The 23,655-nt window shown below is 36.9% G+C and overlaps 2 protein-coding genes across 2 annotated transcripts in view; one reads left to right on the forward strand and one right to left on the reverse strand.

Annotated features, from left to right (window-relative positions):
- Positions 1-23,655, reverse strand: part of CUNH1orf141 (chromosome unknown C1orf141 homolog) — a 200,771-nt gene that overhangs the window by 98,801 nt on the left and 78,315 nt on the right. The gene's annotated exons all lie outside the window — the stretch shown is intronic.
- Positions 1-23,655, forward strand: part of IL23R (interleukin 23 receptor) — a 64,011-nt gene that overhangs the window by 693 nt on the left and 39,663 nt on the right. Inside the window, exons 2-5 of the mRNA XM_053655491.1 lie at positions 455-557; positions 2,590-2,886; positions 9,595-9,718; positions 22,331-22,491. Of these exons, the coding sequence (XP_053511466.1) occupies positions 488-557; positions 2,590-2,886; positions 9,595-9,718; positions 22,331-22,491 (652 nt within the window). The 5' untranslated portion in view covers positions 455-487. The remainder of the gene's footprint in view (positions 1-454; positions 558-2,589; positions 2,887-9,594; positions 9,719-22,330; positions 22,492-23,655) is intronic.

Here is a 23,655-nt window from a genome sequence, read left to right on the forward strand (position 1 = left end):
TTCATTTTAAATGCCTTTACTCTGGAGACTCTAAAATTTCTGATTTTTCTAAAATTTTACTCATCAAATTCTGATATTTCTGGAGCTCGATGGGTGCATGATCTGGTCAGGAGGAAAATTCATCATTAGGAAGTAGGCAGAAAGATATTTCTGATGAGACAGATTAGGTAGGAGAAATTATACCAAGGGTCAAAAGGTCATGCTGAGGTAATTCATAGAGATTTTTGGAGGGTATAAAATGCCATTCTTCTGCTTTACTCCTCAACCTACATTATTCTTCCTCACACATCAGTGACTTTTTGCTGTTTTCCTCCTTCTTTCCTTTCTTCCTTCCTCCCCTTCTCCCTTCCTTCTTAATCAAAGTTTCTCATCAAAGATAACTGTTAAAAATTGTAATGCCTTTTATTATTTTATTAAAATATTACAATTTAAACATTTTTCATATTTTTCCTAGAGGGGAACAAGGCGTTTTGTCCTGCTTTCAGTCATGAATCAGATCACAATTCAATGGGATGTGGTAATAGCTCTTTACATATTCTTCAACTGGTGTCATGGAGGTACAGTATTTGAATGCCTATTGTTATCTTTTATTCAAATGAAATAGAGCATCTAATGTTCTCAAGGTATTATGCTAGGATCTCTGAAGAATCAACAGTTGTTACATTGAGAAGAATTATATGCACATAAAAATTATGTAGAATCAAATAAAGAAGTCCAATCTCCCTCTTGATGCAGGGTTCCTTTCTCAAGTATCCCTAATGGATAGAATATGAACTCATATAAAAACATTTCCATGAGGGAGTATATGCTACTTGAGATGGTATGGTCTATCTCTGAACTATTATAACTGTTTTATGATAATCTGTCAAACATTTGTAATTTAATTCAATTCCACAAATCATTTGTTAATAATTATTCTGTGTCAGGTCTTGTGCTAAGCCTTTTATTCCTCATAACTTTGTGCAGTAGTATTATGTGTTGTTATTACTATTCCTATCTTATAATTTATACAAATGTCTGTCACTATGACAGACATGAGCAGTTTTGAGAACTCCAGGAAAGGGATCTTCAGACAGGACAGCCATTTGCATTTAGGGGTTTTTTTCTTTCTTTAAAAATTTTTTAAAATTTATTTTTAGAGAGAGGGGAAGGGTGGAAGAGAGGGAGAGAAGCATCAATGTGTGGTTGCCTCTCACGCTCCCCCTACTGGGTACTGGCCTGCAATTCAGGCGCATGCCCTGACTGAGAATCAAACCAGCAACCCTTTGGTTTGCAGGATAGCAATCCACTGAGGCAGTCACTCAGTCCACAGAGCCACACCAGCCAGGGCACATTTAGGAGTTCCTACTGCAGGCAATGGTACCCTGGGTCGATGGCAAGGACTCATTTACTGGGTGACACGTGACATCAAGGCAGGGTTCTTGCTTCAAGAAAACTTTGCAGATGATGCAAGTACTCAGAGTAGTGACAAGTGCAAAACTGTGTTCTACAGGTTGGGACACAATTCTATTAGAGATACAGAGGTAGCCTCATCATCAGAACTAGAATCCCTCTAGCAAGATATTGGATACTTCCAGAGTCAGACCAACATTATCTAAGCTTTAGGGGAAGTAAGTCACCAGTTACTTTTGCTGGTTTCTTGAAAACTGTAAATGATATGGTGTTAGAGATCTTTCAGCTGTCCATTAGAAATTATTTTATATATTTTTTGTTCAATCTCATATGAAAAAGTTAATATAATCCAGATTACCTTTTCCAAGTTTTCTACTAGAATAATTGTTACCCCCTTTCAATAGCTTTCTTGAAATAACATATATATAGTACCATGTTTAACATTCCTCTGATCAATCTAAGAACTTTATTAAAAAGAGAAGTTAATATATAGAAATATGACTTATTCTTATGTAATCTAAGTGGACTCCTTCTGATTAATGATCTTTTCTACTGAAAAATTACTGACTTACTAAATCAATTGTAAGATAAGTATATTTCTCTTTAATTAATCCATCTATTTCTAAAATATTAAATGTGTTGCTTTGCAAATGTTTAACTTAAAAAGTTCTGAACAAACTTCATATTATTAAATTAAGGATGAATTTTAAGTTGTTACCAAGTAGTAGATTTTTGCCATAAGTAAAAGTATAGTTTTTTTTCTTTAAGCTCAGAATTTTCTGGTACAAGTAGCTTTTATCTACAAAATAATGAAAGATTGACTGATAGCTAAAGAATGGGGTTTGGATTGTGTAGTGTCAAGTGTTATATCTAATCTTACCTTGCAAAAAGGTGTAGCCTTATAATGCCTCAGTTCTCTGCTACAAAATAAGACAGCTAATTATATTTGCTCTTTAGACAGAGAAGCTTAAAGGCTGACACCAGTCTTATATCATGCTGCTGAATCTTAGAAGCAGAGTAAAAATACATGATAATAATCTAATCAATTTAAAGATACACTTAGTCCTAAACCTTTTTTACTCAATGAAAATCATTTAATTAATAGAAAAAATTGTTTAAACATAATAACTTATTCTTTTAAATCTACTGTTTTAATATTTTACATGGAATTTATTACTTTAATCTGCTTATTTCTAGGAATTACAAATATAAAATGCTCTGGCCACATCTGGGTAGAGCCAGCCACAATTTTTAAGATGGGTATGAGTATCTCTATATACTGCCAAGCAGCAATTAAGAACTGCCAACCAAGCAAACTTTATTTTTATAAAAATGGCATCAAAGAAAGATTTAAAACCACAAGGATTAATAAAACAACAGCTCGACTTTGGTATAACAACTTTCTGGAACCGCGCGCGTCTATGCATTGCACTGCTGAGTGTCCTGGCTATCTTCAAGAGACACTGATATGTGGAAAAGACATTTCTTCGGGATGTAAGTATTGGGGTGCATTCAAGGTCCAAATGAAAGCTGGTCTAAGAATTAACTGGTAATCACCAGCTTGTCTAAAAATAGAGGCATTTGGATATAGTTTATCTTATATTAGTTTAATACAGGAGTTGCGAGCTTAAATGTCTCCAGGGCCAAATGGGTGAAAAATACGAGTTATGAAGGCCTGTGGGGTCCATGCAGAGAGGAAGGCAGATACCTGGTCCACGGCAGACAACCATGGCCCAGCTCCCGTACGTCTGAGGGCTCAATATTCCTAGATTTTTGACTCTCCCATAGAAGACAGAAATACAAATTTTTGATGTTAACTCTACAAATTTTACAATATTACCAATGCCTTCAAACAGGCAATTTTCCAACACTTGCTCGGCCAGGCACAGCATACCTGAGAGCAACCTCAAGTTTTAAATGTTCTTTTTATTTGTTTTTTGCTTATTTTTTTGTTTTTATTTTTCTAAACTAATATCCTCAACCTCCAGGCAGATACCACTGTGAAATTTTAAGGTTAAGATTCAGGGAGAAAAAAAAAACAGTTGCAAAACTATCTGTGTGCTCCTGCTGTACTCTTTACCAGCTGGGTGACCTCTGGCAAATTGCCTAACTAATCTGAGCCTCAGTTCCACATCTGTAAAACGAGGCAAATTATACTGACTATGGTAACCATTCAATTTTAATAATTTATTTTAAAGTATATTTTACAGTGTAAAGTACAATGCCAATGTGCCTAGACCGTTAAAAATACATCCTTTGGCTTCTGATATAGGTCCCTGCTTCTGAACCTACTGCCCCAATTGTGAATCATTGTGTTTATTCCTTTAATTATTAAGAAATAAAATGATCGATTTAATCTTAAAAATATTTGCTACATTCAATTTGCGTTCACAGCATTATAAAGATGTTTAAATTATTAGAGTAACATGGCCTGATTTACCTAATTATATACTTAATTCTTGGTTCTACTATTATGAAGGAGAGATCAATAAGTGCAGTGCTGCTTTAACCCAAATATTCATTCCCTAAGGCATCTGGACCCACTCTCAGTAAAGACAGAGGGCATTGGATCTTTGCCACGTTCTTGCCTCTATACTTACACAAATCACATCTGAGTTCTTATTTCCTCACCTCCAGACCTTGTCTGGTAAGGGCCAAGCCACTCGGTCCCTAGAGTGAATAACAGAAAAGCAGGAAGCTTCCTCGTTTTAAAATAAGGCCATAGTCCTACTTAACTCTGGTTACCTGATCTTGCAAGATTTTCAGAAGAGAGAAGAAATATGGGAGATGGTGGGGGTAAACTGAGGAAGGCATGTAAATAATAGAAAAGGAAGTAGAAGTTTTGGAGTCAAAGAATAAGGTTGGTAAAGGTATGACTTAAACTGAGAATAACATGAAACTTTGCCCTAAACTGTGGGAATTGAAACCACAGGCAGAAGTCTTATCTGATATATGAGGACTCCTGACCTTGTCCACATCCTCAGGAAATATAAATAAGCCCTTGACGCTTACTTAACTATATTTATCCTTTGGAGTGAGGATGGCAGTGTTGAAATGCTATATAAATTTTTCAGAGGGCAAATAAGCAACTTCCACAGTTATGAGAAAAGGTTAGTTTTTAATTTAATCCAGAGATAAAGAAAGGAGGCAGAAGAAGCATGGTCTCCGTCCCTGCACAGCAGTCTGGGTGATAGATTCCTACCAGTAGTTCTTCCAGTGTTGGCTGATGGCCCTTACCTCCCTCCAACCCCTCCACCCTCAAAAAATTGGGTGACATTTAAGGTCAGGGTACAGCCTTCGCTCTCCTTCTAGGACAACATAATAGAAGCACTTATTTTCTGCAAATGACTGCTTAGAAAGAGCATCACTTTTTCCATTTATTTACTTTGTGAGTTCTCACATAGACCTGTGGTTATGAGTGTGAGATTGTAACTGCCAGGTAAAAACTTACTCAAACCCCTGGATTCAAGAACCCCTGTGTTCTTGGGTTCTGCATTCTTAGTAAACAAAGCTTCCTACTTAAGTAGGCCAAAAAAAGATTTTTGAGGGTTTTTGTGGTACTCTAGAAATTACATTGCTTTCATTGGATTGCTTTGATCACAGGATATTCATCCTGTGAGCTTCACTATGTCAATTTATTGTTACCATTTTAAACAAAATGATTACATGTATATTTTTAAACTGGAGACAAATCATAAAAGACAGAAGATCAATGAGTCATTGCTTTCCCTGAAAAGTTATCCATATATATTTAAAGTGGCCTTTCTTTTAATGTGTAATTTGTGAAACACAAACTATTATTATCACAATTTTCATTTTAGTCATAACTTTAAGCACTTCTTAGATTTTTATCAGTGATTAAATGCATGCTTATTATGGGAAGTTTGTTCTATCAGAATAACACCAATTATGAAATCAAGCAGATGTCTGTATGCATTTAAAAACACCAAATTAAAATAAACCATACACGGAATAATCACATTGTCACTTAATCATTTATTTAAACATTTAAACATCTTTGACTTAAATTTTAATCATATTTGATCTCTACTTATCTTGATGAAAGAAGACTTGTTATCCAATAAAAGCCCAGAATATTCATCTTTAACATACGTGCTTAATTATCATTACTGGCACAATTAGGCTGATCTGCGCTCTCCTTGGAAGAGTGATCTTTGCCAGAAGCATAGCATCTCTCTTCACTTTAAGTCTTCTTATTATTATCACTTTATGAATCAAGCCAATCAATTCATGAAACACACTTTACTGAGAGTTTGCTATGCCCCCCAAATGTGTTAAATGCTAGAAATTCAAAGAAGAGAGAATCACAGACTCTGCCTTCAAGAAGCTCTCAGTAAAAAATGATCCATGGCTGGACTCTGAATTAATAAGAAACCTGGCCTTTAATTAATGAGTGCCCCAATAATAGGGGAGGGATGGCCTTCACAAGAAAGAGCTAAAACTTAAGCCTCACCCATGTATATTTCAGAGTATTCTCTAGTATCTGGCTGTAGAGCAGGTTTTTATTCCTGAACATTGAATAACCTGGCAATGAGATCTAACAACAGTTCAGTCTTACCCTCATTACCATACTCACATTCTCATCTTTATATAGCTTCACATTAATGTTACAAATATTGTATTTATTTGCATGTGTACATATAGTCTATTTGATCTTCTGCAAAGGTAATTAACCACCAGACATTTACAACCCTGAGCATTCACTTCATAGTGAATGCTATGGAATAAATAACATAACCCAAAAGATTGACAGCTGTCTTTCATGATTACTAAATCACTGATACCCTTTATCTGAAACCAGAGAATAAAAATAACTTCAGTAAAAATCACTGTAATCTCAATCAATATTCAGAATGACTTAATATCTGTTTCCATAGCTACTTCCTTTAAGGCAAAATAAAATTTAAAGATTTCTTTATCCTACTTCATGTCCTATTTCTCCCCATTGTACTCAATGCTATAACTCACCAGAATGTTATAAAGTATATTGTGCATTCCTACCGTTTGAAAATAATTTTTAATTATAAAATATAATTGTGGTCACTGCATAAAGTTTTTAAAAATTTAGATCAGCAAAAAGAAATACCCACCATTTCTAGAATCTCATAATCTCACCACTAATAAAACCCCTCTTTATAATTTAGAATGTCTTTTCAAGTTTCTCTCTGCCCCCTTTCCCTGTCTCTCAAATGAGACCACTATACGATACTATTTTATAATCTGCTTTTTTCACTTTACCATATGGCCATTACTTACTTATTAAACTAATTAAATACATACTTATCTTATACTCTATATTGTTTTAGGATGTATTTTAGCAGTATATTATTATAGTTCATTTAATCTTATTTTGGGGTAGTAAGGTTGTTTCTAGTGTTTTCATTATTATAAACAATAATTTAAGAGACACATTTTTAGCCAAATATTTTGTATCTCTATAAGCATTTCATTAAGGATGCAATCCTAGATGTAAAATTGCTGTGTTGCAAGATATTGCTCCAGCATTTAAAGACTGTAATGTGTAAAGTGTTCTCCATAAAGGCTGTAGAAATTTGCACAAGTGTGTTAGAGGATTTTCTTGAATTCATTCCAACACTGGGGATTATCATTTTTCAAAATTGTTGCTGTTTTGATAGGTGTAAATGATATCTATCATCATTTCAATTTGCAATGAAGATAAAATTTTCATGTATTTATTTCTTATTTTACAAGTAATTCTTGGTATGTGATTTGCAGGTGAAGTACAGGAGTATATTCAGATTTAACATAAATCTTTGGGTATGACTTCAGATGCATCAAAGTCTGTCTTTTTTCTTTATGAGCCCCTATGCTGCTATTTGCTTGTTCTCTGGATAGTCTAGTTCCCCAGGCGGGACTGCACAGGTAGGCACAAGCTGACAGAGCTACACCTGGAAAGTGAGTATATAATTAGCACTAAATATTTCTGCACTTCTTTTTAAAAATCTTTTTCTTGGTAATTTATTATTAGGTGACATAACTAAAAATTTCAAGTGCTATTCCATAGCTGTTCGGGTTTCATCAGCCCTAGAGGCCCTTAGGACTCAAACAGTGTCATCTGAATTCTCTGATCTTTTCCCATCTCTTGGGTCTTGTTTTCCCCTGTATTGGCTTCATTCTTAAACAGTTTCACTATGACAGCAAGATGGTCACCAGCAACTCACAGTTACTCAGAGATAGCAATTTCGGGGGGAAAGAAAGTGCCTCTTTTACAATGGCTCCTGAAAAAGTCCCTTGGAGAAAGCTGATTGGCTCATCTTGAGTCATGCGTTCATTCCCAGCAGAAATTTGTATTTGATTAATCTGCCTAAATGAAGGGCACCCTTCTCTGTGGAGCCTCGTGACTGGCAGCCCTTGGGGTAGAGAGGGGATGAGGTTAGGAGTGAGGGAGATGTCAGTTCTGAAAAGGGACAAATGCTAGCAGACACAAACTACAATGTTCTCTATAACATGGCCATCAGAGAAAGTGCTGAGAAGGGGTGGGGGAAGGGAGAAAAAAGAGAACCTTGAAATAATATTCTGTAATTGTTCACATTTTAAAAAAATTTGTTGTTTACTATGGTAAAATAGACACAACATAAAACATGCCACTTTAACCATTTTTAAGTACACAGTTCTGTGGTATGAAGTACACTGTTGTGCAGCGACCACTACCACCCATCTCTAGAACTCTTCTCATCTTGCAAAACTGAACCTCTGTATCCATTAAACATCAACATCCCATTCCTTCCCACCCCCAGCTCGGGCAACCACCATTCCACTTTCTATCTCTGTGACTGACTATTCTAGGTACCTCGTGCAAGTGAAATCATACAGTGTTTGTCCTGTTGAGTCTGACTCGTCTGTGTTGGAGCATATGTCAGAATTGCCTTTCCTTTTAAGGCAGCATAATTCTCTGTTGTAGGTATGAACAATAAACTATTACTTATTTATTTTTAATTTAATCTTTATTGTATTTTTTCCATTACCATTTAGTCCCCTTACGCCCTGCTCCCTGTAGCAATTGCCACACTGTTGTCCATGTCCGTGAGTCCTTTTTCCTGTTTTCAATCTCTCCATCTCCTAACCTTCCCTCCCCCGTCAGTTGTCATCCTGCTCTCCATCTGTGCATCTGTCCCCAGTCCCCTTGTTAGTCCAGTTAGTTCATCAGATTCCACATATGAGTGAAATCATATGGTATGTGTCTTTCTCTGACTGGCTTATTTCACGTAGCATAATGTTCTCCAGGTCCATCCAAGCTTTCACAAAGGGTAAAATTTTCTTCTTTTCTATGGCTGAGTAGTATTCCATTGTGTAAATGTCCCATAGTTGTTTTATCCACTCATCTACTGATGGACACCAGGGCTTCTTACATATCTCATTTATTATAATTCTGCCACAAATATAGGAGTGTTTATGTTCTTTCGAAATAGGGTTTTGGGTTTCTTCAGATATATTCCCAGAAATTGAATCACTTGGGTCAAAAGGCAGATACATTTTTAATGTTTTGAAGTATCTCCATACTACTTTCCGCAGTGGCTACACCACTCTGCATTCCCATGAACGGTGCAAAGAACACTACACTTTTAAAGTGGAACCAGAGGAGAAAAAAGTCTGCCAGCATAGCAGAAAAATACTCTGGAGAGCTGTTTCACAGGAGCCAAAAGAGATTTCACGGAGGTGTGACCAAAACACTAAATGCGGCAGCGGCCAAGGTCGATAAGGATTGCAAACAGAGGCATGCAATTTGTTAGTTAGAAAGTCAGCAACAGTGGTTTGGTCGAATTGTGGACCAAATCTTGGTTGTCAAGTGTTTAAGAGTAAATGGGAGATGAAGAGAAAGACCAGTGTAATGATTTATTTCAAAGATTAGCTGTTAAGAAAAGGAGAAATATACAGTAGTAGTTAAGAGGAGAGAATTTAGAAGGATGGATTTTTTTTTTGGTGGGAGGTATTTGATCACATTAATATCCCCAAAGGAGTGGAGAATATAGAAAAATAAACAAAGGAAAGAAGCAATATTTGATGCAGAGTGTATTGCAAGGTGAGGTGGTAGGGAATGAATAAGAGAAGTGCTGAATGGGGATTGACCTGTTTTCCCAAATAAAACGGGAAGTTTGCCAAGTATTCTATGAAGAACTGTATGTTTCTGTGGTGGTTCCTAAGTGATACATTTTGTTGCAGATCCACCAGATGTCCCTGACAAGGTAACCTGTGTCATTTATGAATATTCAGGCAACATGACTTGTACCTGGAATACTGGGAAGCCCACCTACATAGACACCAAGTATGTGGTGTATGTGAAAAGGTAGGTTCCTTTCTCGACACTTTAACATAAGCAACTCCACTGCAGATCAGCCAGGGCTTTACCTCCAGCTGGGATCCAAGAAATGAGCCTCAAGCATTAAATGTACATTCTGATTATCCCCAAGTCACCAATTTATGATCAGTGAAGTGATCAAAAACTTTTCCAGGCTGTTAATATTTTCACTCTGGGTGGCGAGTTTTTCTACCATCTTCCTAAACTTTTCATTCACTGGTAGGAAACTGGGGGCAGGGTCCCAGTGGTGACAGAGCCTAACAGTTATAGAAGAACCTTTCCTGAAAGATCCCAGAGCTGTCCTCTTTCTAAGGTTTAGGCAATTGACTCAATTTCTTCAAATTGCCTTCTCTTTATCTTTGAAATGAGCGTAAAATAGAACTTATTGCAAAGGTTCACTCTAATTATTTACATGGAATTTGGCTTTTAAAGTGTGTATCACAGTGCCAGGCTCATAGTTTGTACTAAATTCATGAAGGCTATTTTATTAATAATGACCCCTCTAACTTAAACTTGGTGTCTATATAGGCTAAGCAACATTTATGGTTTTCCTGAGTCTAAGAAGGTTCCTGGGACACAGAACTTTCAGTTTTGAAACTGAAAGGAATAATTGAATGAAAGTAATAATTTTCTAGATGGAGTTGAGGAGGGCTTTGTGGAAATGCTCTTTTGTTATGTCCTAACAATACCCAGACTGCAGGGGCCGAGATGACCATGCAGCCAACATCTTAAACATAAACATAAACTTAAGGTTTATGTTTAAAGACAGATGGTTGATCCTAAAAGTTACATTACTTCATACTAAACTAAATTGGGGAAAATGTATCTTTAGTTTCTATTATTCAGAAACTGCAAAATAGGAAATGGTTTCCTATTTCAAAATAGGAAACCATTTTCATATTTCCTAAAATATGAAAATCCTTTTCCGTTCCTCAGTGTACACAGTTCAAATATTTCTAAGTTACATTTAAACTATACCCACACATGTCAGTCTGTTTGGACTCTTCTGCTGGTGTTAAAGATGTAAATGAAACCATGAATTTGAAAATGTAGGCACACTAGGATAAGTCACCCTGTCCATGTTTCTTGTTTTCTTTTTATTGTTGTTCAATGACAGTTGTCCCCATCCCCCAACATTACTCTCCTCTGACTTAGGTACCCCCATCTCCCACATTTAATCCTCCCACTCCCTATTATCTTTGTCCATGGGTCCTTTATACATGTTTCTTGATGACCCTCTCCCCTCTGCTTACTGTCAGTTTGTTCTTTATCTCCATGTCTCTGGTTCTATTTTGCTCACTTATTTGTTTTGTTCATTAGATTCCACTTATAAGAGAGGTCATATGGTATTTGTCTTTCACTGCCTGTCTTTCTTCACTTAGCATAATGCTCTCCAGTTCCATCCATGCTGTCACAAAGGGTAGGAGCTCCTTCTTCCCTTCTGCTGTGTAGTATTCCATCGTGTAAATGTACCACAGCTTTTTGATCCACTCATTTACTGTTTCTAGCTCTTGGCTATTGTTGTTTCTTGTTTATTTTTTGAGAAGAATGTCTTCAGTGGTTTATTTGAAGTATACTTTTTTCTCTCAAATAATTCCACAAACTATGAATCTTAAAATAATTGATCAGGCCCTTATTGTTTGTCAAGCACTGAGCTTAAAGCTTTCTATGTGCTGCCTCATTTGATCCTCTCTACAACCCTGTAACGTAAGATTATTTTATCCGATCTTCTTAAGCAAAGTTACTGATGCTTAGCAAGGTTAGGCAAATGTATCCAGGGCCACAGAGCTACAGAGAGGGCTAGCTTGACTGCCTTATTCCTAATCTAGTTGAAAATAACCTTCTAAATTTGCTCTTCTCCACCTATTAGATCCATGGAATAATTTTGATTAAATGAAACCTAAAAGGTAACACCTTTTCATTCAATAAATTCTGGGTAAAAACTGAACATTTTTATGAACACATTACTAAACCAGGTGTTACTAGCTGTGTGCCATGGGCAAGAAGCTTATACCTTTCATTCTGAGCAGGGGTTAGACAGGGGTGTGGTCAGGTCTTAAAGGGATGAGGGTAACATGGAGATTAGAAATGGGTTGCACTGGCGAATAATATACAATATGCTAAGCAATGTGCTCTGTATGTACTTCACACACTTTATGTCTTCAATCCTCAACTCAGCCTTGTGAGGCAACTATTATTATTGTTCCCATTTTGTAGATGGCTTGGCAAGCTCATATTGTGTCTCCAAAGTCACTTGGCTAAGACATAAGGAGCCAGGATTCTAACAAGGGTCTGAGAGTTGACCTCTACCTCTGGCCTCTGAGGTAAAATAGTCTCCATGAGATGAAAAAAAGGCCATGAGAGTAAGAAAACTAGAATCTCATTGCTCAGTCCACTTTAGGAGTGTGAAAATGAGGGTATTGTAGAAATAAACACCACAGTTCAAGCTCACAGAAAAACTCGGAAGTGCCAGATTGAAAGAGGCTAGAGCCTTGAGGATTTCTGCTGTTTCCTGGACCCTTTCACTATCTCTGGGCTGATCATGGTTTGTTGATTAACTTTTTAAATATAACAGCTTTGTTGAGTATAATTCACATACCACACACTTCACCTTTTGTAAATTATATAAGTCACTCAATGATTTCAGTATATTCGCAGAGTTGTGCAACTATCACCACAATCCATTTTAGAGCATTTTCATCATGCGGAAAAGAAAGCCTGCATCAACTGGCCATCACTCACCTTTTCTCAACTTTCCCAGCCCTGGACATTCTCTGTGGATGTGCCTGATCTGGAAACTTCACAGAAAAGGATCATATACTACATAGTCTTTTGTCATTGGCTTCTTTCACTAGTCATGTTTTCAAGGTTCATCCATGTATCAATACCTCATTTCTTGTTACAGCTGAATAATGTTCCATTCATTGTATGGATATATCTGACTTTATCCACTCATTAGCTGATGGGATGTAGACCATTTTCACTTTTTGGCTATTATGCATAATGCATAATGCCTCTATTAACATTTGCACTCAATATTTTATATAGACATATGTTTTCATTTCTCTTGGCCATATAGTTAGAAATAGAACTGCTGTGTCATATGGTGACTCCTCTTTTGAGGAGCTGGCACACTGTGTTCTAAAGCAGCTGCTGTACCATCTTACATTCCCACCAGGACTGTGTGAATGGTCTAGTTTCTTCACACTTTTGCCAACACTTGTGCGTATCTCGTTGGTCACTACCATCTTTGTGTGGGTTAATCCTGTCAGGTCCCACTTAACCTGCCTTCCAGGTTTTTGGCAATAAAACTGCTTTAGAAATTTGGAACAAATATAATACAATTTGAGAAAATATATTTGTTAGTAAACACTTGCCAACCACCACTTAATCTCCTACTTAATATCATAAAAATATTCTCTAAATAGTTGATAAAATTATTTATTACTGATTTCTTTTAAAATCCACTAATGCATCCAAAATCATGTATAAGTTATATAGATGTGGCTTTTCCACTCTTTTACAAAGTAAAGAATGGCTGTACTGAGTTATGAGTACTGAGACTATTCCATCAGGAAGAGCAAGGGTTTCAGGGTTTTACATTTGATTTCCAGTTCTGAGACTTACTGGTCAGGCATCTCTTATGATGCAAATATCAGAAAACCCAAATGCCGTGACTTGAACAGATGGGCTTTATTTATACCGTTGAAGGTGTTATGGAGCTGGCATGATAATTCAACAACACCCCAAGGACCCAGGCTCTTTCTACCTTTCTCCTCTGCAATCTTGTGCATTGGCTTTACCCCTTAGATGCTGGACCTCCAGGCTTCTCATCCAAGTGCACCATACAGGGGGCTTAGTACTGTCATCTAACATCATCCACCACAGTGGTTCACTGTGCAGTCCTGGAAAGTTATTTAGCTTTGTTGAGCCTCCGCCTCCTGTGAAATGAGGATAAGTAATACCATACGGGGTTGTTATAAAAGTTATAAGGAAAGAAATTATAGGAAATGGTTTGCAAATAGGAAATGCTGAAGATGTTAACAACAAAAAGGTGATTTTAAGGTATTACAGTGACATTCAAGGCTGACCTCCTGGGTTTGTTCAATTTAGTCTTATGTCAAAACCCAATTTGGGAGAGCAGTTTCATGAAAAGCCATCTTAAAAATGATCATTTATAGAATATTATTATAAACAATAGTGTTATTTATATTCTTTCCAAGTAACAGTAATCTTAGATTATTAGAAAGAGATATTAAATATGCTCTAACAAGTAAGACTACTTTTCTGGCTGCAGTACCTAGGTCAACAGTAAATTCACTCATTCATTCAAACTAGAATACGAACTCAATTTGGGCAATAATTTTTTGTTTGTTTTGTTCACTGCTGTGTTACCTGAGTCTAGCATATAGTAAGTGCTCAATAAATATTTGTTGCGTGATTATTCTAACTGATAACTACAAATAGACATTTCTTGTATTTTCTCTTCACAGTCTAGTTAAATAATAGTAATAAAAGGTCATACATATGAAAATCTTTTTCATTGTCTTTTCTGAAATAAAAAAGTAAATTACAGCCCAAATAAGATAAGCTTAACCATAAATCTGAATTAATGGAGTCCAGATTAATGGTATTTTATTATATTTTAAAAAGGACATGAAAGATTAGCATAAACAGGAATGTTCTCTAGCAAATTCAAAGGATGACCTCTGTAAGCACAGCTAAACATCTGCTCACCTTATGATTAAAAATGCACCCATGAGTTGAAAAAAATTAGAGAAGAGAAAGTCAATTTTCCTACCTAGCAAAAAGGCCTTACCTCCCAGGAAAAAGCTGACTTATAATGAATTTTGTGGTTAAAGTAGTAAGAATCAGATTTAACAAGACTTTTCTTGATCCTATGTTCTTAGTGGGTTTCCCAGTTTGGCAGATAGGTAGAAATCAGTATTTGCAAGGTTTCACTTCCAACTCGTGTGGTTCTATTTTCCAGTAAAATCACATATGCTGACAGGCGTTTCATCTCAGCCCACTCACTTGTTTTACCAGTGCCAGAAAAGTGGCATTTCCCTAATGGCTTTCTTCTGGTGTTGGGTTGAAGTTATAAAGTAGAGGAATTGTGTCTGCATTACCTAGAGAACTTTCTTTCTCCACAGTACCTTTATAGTGAAAGCATCAGCAGAGCTGCATGGTCATTCACATAGTCTCCTGCACTTTTCTATGCGTCAATAGGTAGTGAAAGAAAAAAAATGAGCCTCTGTTAACTGGCGTCTACCTACTGTTGTCCCAATACCTACAATGGGTTCATGTAAATATGTTCTTCCCTTATCTTAGAAGCTTTTGTAATATCTGGCACCATGCGTTCTACTCATGAATACTTGTTGAATGAAAATTAATGAATGATGGTGGCCCTTCATTCCATTCCATTAAAGTCAACTTAGCAAATATTTATTTAGCATTTTTTCATCTTCTTGGCATTATGTTCAACTCTAGGGACTAAAATAATAGCCACTGTCTTTGAGCATAAAAAGCTCACAATTTTTTTAGAGTAACAAATGGTAGGATTTTCCATGCCATGAAGAGCAAATAGTGCTATTATTTTTAGATGATTTATGAGGGGGGACTACCAAAAAACCAGGGTAATCTTCTGGGGGGTGGGCTCTTCATAGTACAGGCTTCTCCTGCCAGGTGAGTGGTCTAGAAACCCATCTGTATCAGTATACCAGCTGGCTTTGTGAGAGGCTGTGTTCAGCTTCAGTGAAATTTGTTTTAAGAGTCAATGGGTTTGCCCATTTCATGATGGGTGATTTACTAGCATACCTACTTGCACTGTACTGAGTGTTCAATAGTTTTTGAGCAAAAATGTCATGATCCCCATGTCCCACTCTCCCTATTTACTGGATCTCACCTTCAGCGACTTTTTGTTTCCCTGGATGAAACAATGTCTCGGTACATGTATTGCATGATATGGAGAGTACTTGAAGGGGGACTGAAGTTTAAACATGTAAGAACACACAAATTTTTATAAATAAATGTCAATTTGGGGGGTCCCCCCTACATATACTCTCAGATGTCCTAAAATCATTTATTCTGGCAATTCATATGATCTGCTTGTTTTGGGCCACATTTTCTTTATCACATGGGTATTCCTAACAACCAGTAAGAGTCCTTAAGATATGATTCCAAATATTTTTAAGACCCTGATGTTATGTTCCCATAATTCTTTTAGAACAGGATGAACAGCTTACATTTTTAAATCCCTTTCCTCGCCAATTCTGCACCTGTACTCAGAAAGCTAACTCTGGCTGGAGACAAACACAAACTTTCTGACTGATACTACTTTATATTCATGACTACTAACCTCAGCTGGGCCCAGAGAGCCAGGCAGCAATCCCACTAATGTTTCACCAGCCAAGTCATCCCCCTACTAAGCCAAATGATTACTTCGTTATGTTTTCTCTCATCTCTGGTCTCCAAAATCTTTCATTCTCTACTGATGACCTGTTTCCTATTTCTTTGAGAAAATAGGAGCAATGAGAAATATTACAACCTCCCTCACCTGCTGATATATTGACATCTGTACACACATACTTGGTCTTCTTTGCAAAACGTATTGGATCTATCTTTAATATCTGACCTCTATGTACTACCTACATAGCAATCCTAGTCCAAGTCACAGCATCTCTCATTTGAGTTCATACAAAAACATCCTACCCAGTGCCCTAGCTAGTGGTCTCCTATAGCTCACTAGTTACCCATAAGTAACCAGCATAATCCGTCTCACATGCAGGTCAGCTCCTGTCACTCCTCTGCTCGAAATTTCCTATTTCACTCAGAGATCGAAACCAGGGTCTTTCAATGCCCTGTGTGACCTTACAGTGCCTTCTAAATCTCCCCCTTCTCCATAACTCTGATCTCTTCTCTAACTCCTTTCCATCTCCCTCACTCTACCAAGCCTCCTTGACCTCCTTACTGTTTCTTTGAACCAGACTCAGGGCCTTTGCATATTGCCTAGAATGTTCTTCCTAAAAAGAGCAACAAGACTATATCATTTACTGTTCTAATGTCACCTTCTCAGATATACCTTCCCCATCTCCTTAAAACAAAACAAACAAAAAAATAGCCCCCACCCTTATTTCTGGCACTTCCTAACCCCTTTTTGCTTTATTTTTCTTCTGAACATATATCACCACAGGGCATACTATATTTTTATTTGTTTCTACCAGAATGTTTGGGATTTATCTTTGTTGTTCATTTATATAGTATTTTAATTTAGAAATGCTGTTATTACTTAGTAGTATAAGGCTGGTTTCTCTTTTCCTCCTTGGAGTTTTGTCTAAGTAGTACTTGGAACATAGTTTGAGTATTAAACAAATATTGTTAAATGAGTAATTAAATAAACAAAAGTCACTGTTTATTTCTATCACCATAAATTGGCAGTGTTTATTGAAAAATCTGTTAACTAGCACTAGCGTTAGGTGTACAGAAAACTTCAGAAATATATAAATCATGCTGACTCTAACAAATAATCTGTCATGTATTAATTAGCAAGCAAAGAAATAGAAGTAAGAAATTCAAAATCTTTGTATTGTATAGTTTTTTATAAAAATAGTCCTAAAATACAGTCAATTGTTGTTATTGAAATCTTCATCTAAAATGGTGCTTTGTAGTCTAGATGTTAATATGAGAGTAGGCTTTAAAAGAAAAATTAAATTACCTAGTAACCATGGTTAATGTCGGTTTAAGAATACATTTTCATTGTGACTTACAGTCTTAAAATGTGTGGTAAAAAATTAGCCACAAGCCAATTAAAAATATGTATGTGGTTTTCTCTAACTGGAAAATACTCAAAGATGCCCTACTTACTACTTACACATAGTTGCCATTTTCTTATTTTCACATTTAAAATCATTCTTAGTATGAGGTTAGCGTCCCTTAAAACAAAGTCTCTGCTCATTTATTTATATTCCACCTTGTTTTAGAAAGACTACGAGGCAACTATGCAAACACTTGAATTTATTTATTTAGGCTTTCCAATAATGCCACAAAAAATTTAATTTGTAGCTCATTTTTTAAAAAGATTTTTATTGTGTTTTTTCCATTACCATTTAGTCCCCTTATACTCCTCTGCCCCCAGCAATCACCTCACTGTTGTCCATGTTCATGAGTCCTTTCTCCTTTTTGCTCAGTCCCTCTACTTCTTATCTCTCCCCCACTTTAGCTGTTACATGTTCTCCATCTATGAGTCTGTCTCCATTTTACTTGAAGTCCAGTTCGTTCATTAGGTTCCACGTATGAGTGAAATCATGTGGTATGTGTCTTTCTCTGCCTGGCTTATCTCACTTAGCACAAAGTTCTCCAGGCCCATCGATACTGTTGCAAAGGGTAAAGCTATCTTCTCTTCTTTACAGTAGAGTAATATTCCATTGTGTTAGTGTCCTGTAGTTGTTTTATCCACTCATCTACTGATGGACACTTGGGCTGCTCCCATATCTTAGAATTTGTAAATAATGCTGCAATGAACATAGGGGTGTCTGTGTTCTTTCAAATAAGTGTTTTGGATTCCTTTGGATATATTTCCAGAAGTGGGATCACAGATCCATTTTTAATTTTTTGAGATATCTCCATATTGCTTTTCACAGTGGCTGTACCAGTCTGCATTCCCACCAATAGTGCAAAAGGGTTCCCCTTTCTCCACATCCTCCCCATTACTTGTTTGTTGATTTATTGATCACAGCCATTCTGACAGGTGTGAAATGCTATCTCATTGAGATTTTAATTTGCATTCCTCTGATGATTAGTGACATTGAACATCTTTTCATATGTGTATTGGCTATCTAAACACTTGAATTTAATGGCAAGATTTGACCTCAGATATAAGCAATATAAAATATCATTTGTTGAAATATGGCAATTTTTAAAATTTCATTTAAATTTTTTAAATATGTACAAGTCACATGTCATAAGTACCATTTAACTCATAATGATAATTTTATTTTCATAAGCCCCTTTATTATGTGTGAAGATGACTGCTCCACGCTTTCTTATTTCATTTACTCATTAATTTCACTTACTCATGATAACAACAATGTTATTATTTCTGTTTTTACAGATGTACATAGAGATTAAGTAACTGGCTTTAAGGCACAATTTACTAAGGGGCAGAGCTGAAATCTGAACCTAAGTTTGTCTCTAAAATCCAAGCCCTGTGCTTTTCAACACCATGATGATAGGTCTTTCTTGTCCTCTCATGGTGCTCCTAGTGATCTTGCTGGTAAGAGGAAAAAGGCACTGCTGGAAAATATGCCCTGAGAGTTAAAAACCTCAGGCGAATTAGACAGAGAGTAGCTGCTGCCACCTTCACACTATATATCCCCTTCCTACTCCCCCGCCTCTGTCAGCCTTAGAGAGATTTCTCAATTGCCTGCTGAGGTTGTCCTGCTCTGGTAGTGACAATAACTTTAAAAATAGAAATATAATTTATGTAGTATTTTGATTTATAAATGCATTTATTATTTGGAAGTGTAAGGCTCATTTCTCCTTTCCTCCCTGGAGTTTTGTGTCTTAGCAAGCATACCACTCTGGATTCCAATAAATCTAAGTGGCTGGCAAGTTATAATCCTGGCTGGGAGACGGTGGGCCTGGAGAAATTTGGGAGCTGCTGTATAGACACATAATATAACAGGACCTGAAGCGGAACCCTAGAGATGAGAGGCCAGTGAATTTATAACTGTTTCTTCCTCACAAAGACTATTGGGTCAGTTCCCCAGGGCAGAGAGTAGTTGATGGTATTAGATAAAGAAATCAAGCCATTGCTTGCCTCAGCAGCACAAATACTCTGCTTGGAACAATGCAGAGAAGATGGACATGATCCCTGAAGAAAGATGACATACAAATGTACAAATCTATTCATTGAATATAAGAATATGGGGTACTTGTCTTTTCACCATTGTTCAAATTCCAAGGTTATATCCCTTCCGTATTAGAGTATCAAGCTAGGTTTCACTCTGCAATACAATTAAGTTAAGAATCTACAAGTAATGTATCAAACAGTTAATGAATATAGAGATAGAACTAGACCATGGCCACAGCTACCAAAACAGGAAATAAAGATAAGAAAACAATTTTTTTAAAAAAATGCTACACTTTCTTTGGTTGTCTCTTAAGAGTGATGGAGAGAAAATTATTAAAAATGGCAAAGCGAGGATATCAGGCAGCATGATGTTGACAGTAATGGAGTAACTGGCAAGAAATGCTGATTTGCACAGAAAGATCATTTAGTTGGAAATCTGCTCGAGTTCTGGTCTTAGATATTCAAATGCAGCTCACAGTGAAAGCACAGACATGTGGTAGCCATGCAGGTGGAGTAGTGACTGAAGCCAGGATGGTGAGTGAGCCGAGGGAAAGAGCTGAGGGAAAAGGCAAGCACCAAAGGCTGACCCTCAGTGCGGTGCAGTAAGCAAAGGAGGGAGGGGGACCCAGGTGGAAGGTTGTTGGAGCAGGGACAATGTCACCAAGCAGGTACGAAAAACAGATATAGGACCTGTCATTCAGAAGCTAGGATAGGATCTGGTAGCCAAGGGAACTAAGAATTTTAAGTAACTAAGAGGGTCAGATGCTAAAAAGAGGATTCAGAAGACCTCACCTTGGAATGGATGGCATTTTAGAAGGACTAGTTTTATGGGGTAAGTGAAGGCAGAAATCACAATAAAGGCCTTGAAAAACAGGCAGAAATAGTATCTCAATGTAGTAACCCAGGACATAGAAAATCTGACTGAGAAATTCAGAAAAGGGAAATAGACGGAGTTGGCAGTTCAAAGGGTTCAAGAAATGGAAACTCGGTGAAGTCTAGTGAAAATACATTCATGTTATGAATGGATTGATCATAGGTCATGTGCGTAAGTGTCTGAGGGGCCCTATGCCGACCTCTGCAGATTCTCCTGAGCTCTAAGCAATGAGAGGAACCAGAGTCAGCTGGCGAAAATCAAAATATAAAAATATTTATTTAAATATTTAAATAATTTATAATGTTTACTACTGATGAAACTTGATAATGGAGTGCATGGTTTTGGTGTGTGGCAACAGCAAACTCTCTAATCCTGATCCTCTCATAATAAACAGGTTTACTGTCGTCGCCCCTGGTCATAGCCAGCACTAGACAGCTGCAGGCCCCCAGTGGGAGACTCGCTCTTCCAAACCTTACACTATATTGGAGGAGCGGACCAGAACAGTGACCTACCTTTCTGGTCTTCTGACTCCTGGGGGTAGAAGAGAGAAGAAGGGACCAGGGTGCCCACCCCCAGTTTTCTCAAGTAGAGTCACCTTCACTTTCAAAAAGGAAGCAAAATCAAGGGGCAGGACAGGAGGCTGGGAGGTTTCATGACAGTCTCTCCTTCCAGAAACCAGAAAATGAGGGAAGAAACGCTGTCCAGTACCCTCCTCTCCACTACTCCCAACCCCTACCCCCCTAAAATATTATAGAATAGACATTTTTTAAAAAGAGGCTCAAACTTTTTGTTCAAAGCTTATAAATGTCAGTTAGGAAAATTTTAAGTTTTAGCCTTAACAAATAACATTTGAAATTTTACCAAGTTTAATTGGTGGGTTGGAGATCCTCAATTATTCAATTACAAAACCTTGGATAAATATACTTTGAAGCAATGATTTAATAGCTCTTCACCTCTTGTTCCAAACCAGGTCTTTCTCCTGTAACTTCTGCATCCTCTTCCGCAGCCAAGGACTTCCTTTTCTCTCACCCAACCAGCCACCAGTTCCAGTCACTTTTTTTTTTTTGGCTTTCAAAGTCCATAGGAAGCCTTTTTGACCTGGTCTGCCTCACTTTAAGTTATTTCCTATGCTTTCACACTCCAGAGGATTCAACCTGTTGTACTTTCTCAAAAATGGCATGTGATTTCATTTATTTGTTTCAGAATGTGCTGGGGTTTTTTCTATCTGGGAGGCTAGTCATTCCCTACCCCACCAGGTCCCTACCTGATCCGCTCCCCTCATCCCATTCAGGTCCTTATCCTGCATCTGGTAGAAATGTCAACTCAAAGCCCTGTACTGAACCCCTACGCATTGCTCCTTTCCAGAGGGTGCTCCTTTATTTCAGGCTACATCCAGGATCCACTTATTCAATAGGCACAGTAGACCCAGGACCTGGGGCCCACAATACTTTCAGGAGTTCATCATGTTGTTTAATTTAATTAAAAATCAGAAGGAAAAAATGAACTGTAAGTCAGAGAAAGTGTTTTAATATGTGATATTAATATATTGGCCTTTATAATAACAGTTGTAAATATTATTAAAATACAGGTATGTACATGTATAAATAAATGTAAACACACTCACACATATATATACCATATTTTTCTTAATGGAAGGAGTTCATGAAGGCAAAGTTGCTTAGGGCCCATGAACGTCACACTGTGGCCCTAGATGGTCTTAAATTTCTTGTTTTAAATCCTCAAAATAAAATCAATTTTGATCCATTTTTCAGTAAATGTTGAATTCTAAATGTGGGCTGAAAAGGTAGCATCAAAAAATGAGGAATAATTAATTCAAGCCAAATGTAATTGGTAATTATAATCTTTTCTTTTAAAGTTTAGAAACAGAAGAAGAACAACAATATCTCGCATCAAGTTATATTAACATCTCCACTGATTCATTACAAGGAGGCGAGAAGTACTTGGTCTGGGTCCAAGCTGCAAATGTACTTGGCACAGAGAAGTCAAAACAACTGCAAGTTCACCTGGATGATATAGGTAAAGAATGAGAAATTCTACCATGTCTTTACAAATAAACAACTGGTTTGTGCTGACCTGGTTAAGCAAAGTCTAGATCTGAAAGGACTTCCCTGAAAGTTCCTGTAGATCATGGCAAAGAAAACAAGAATTAACAGTACCTATAATTTCTATGTGGGCATATGTGTTTTAAAAAAGATTTATTGATAACTTTCTATGTTCAAGCATTGTTCTAAGGGCTAGAATGATGGACTAGCCCTTAGAGGAAATATGGACAAGGTGTCTGCTGCCCTAAGTATCTTACCGTCTACCAGAGAAGATGGAAAGAAATAAGAATTAGAATAAAGTGTTACAAGTCTTATGCTGTGAGAAGCACAGTATTATAAAAAAGTCTTCTGTGTGCACTATTGTGAAAGTTATATTTTTATTTTTATTTTGAAAAGTTTTACAAATTACACAGAAAATTATGGAGAATTATGTTGACATCTCTGTTTATCAGCCAAGTTTAATAAATGGTAAAATTTTTTGCTTCAGCTATCTTTAGACTTTGCCTTTTAAACTTACAACATAGAATAAATATTTCTTACTTTAATCTACAGTAGTATTTTTAATAAATGTCTTCAACAGTCACTTATTGTTGGAGATTTAGACTGTTTTCTAATTTTTACCATTATAAACTATTACCATAAACAACCTGTTGGCTGAAGTTTTGCTTATAGTTGGCTTTCTCTTTAAGATAATTCCAGAAAGTAACTGGGTCTTTCATCACTACCTCCCAGCCCTAAAGCCAGAGTTCAGCCAAGAGTACCAGGTACGAATCGCCCACTATGTGGACATCCCAGTGCCAATTGTTCCTGTTTTTATCACACTAGTCTACCCTTATCTGTGGTTTCGCTTTATGTAATTTCAGTTATGCTTGGTCAACAGTGGCCCAAAAATCTTATGTGAAAATTTTCAGAAATCCACAATTAATGGGTTTTAAATAGTGTGTCATTCTGAGTAGTGTGATGAAGTCCTGAGCCATCCTCTTACATTCTGCCAGGTTGTGAATCATCCTCTTGCCCACCACTATGAATCTGCCACCCGCCCGTTAGTCATTTAGTAGCCACCTTGGCTGCTGTCACAGTGTCTGTGTTTGTGTTCAAGTATCCCTCAATTTACTTAATAATGTCCACAAAGCGCAAG

This window comes from Artibeus jamaicensis, unplaced genomic scaffold (genome assembly GCF_021234435.1).
Source record: "Artibeus jamaicensis isolate MK-2021 breed Jamaican fruit bat unplaced genomic scaffold, CSHL_Jam_final scaffold_1019, whole genome shotgun sequence".
Lineage (NCBI taxonomy): Eukaryota > Metazoa > Chordata > Mammalia > Chiroptera > Phyllostomidae > Artibeus > Artibeus jamaicensis.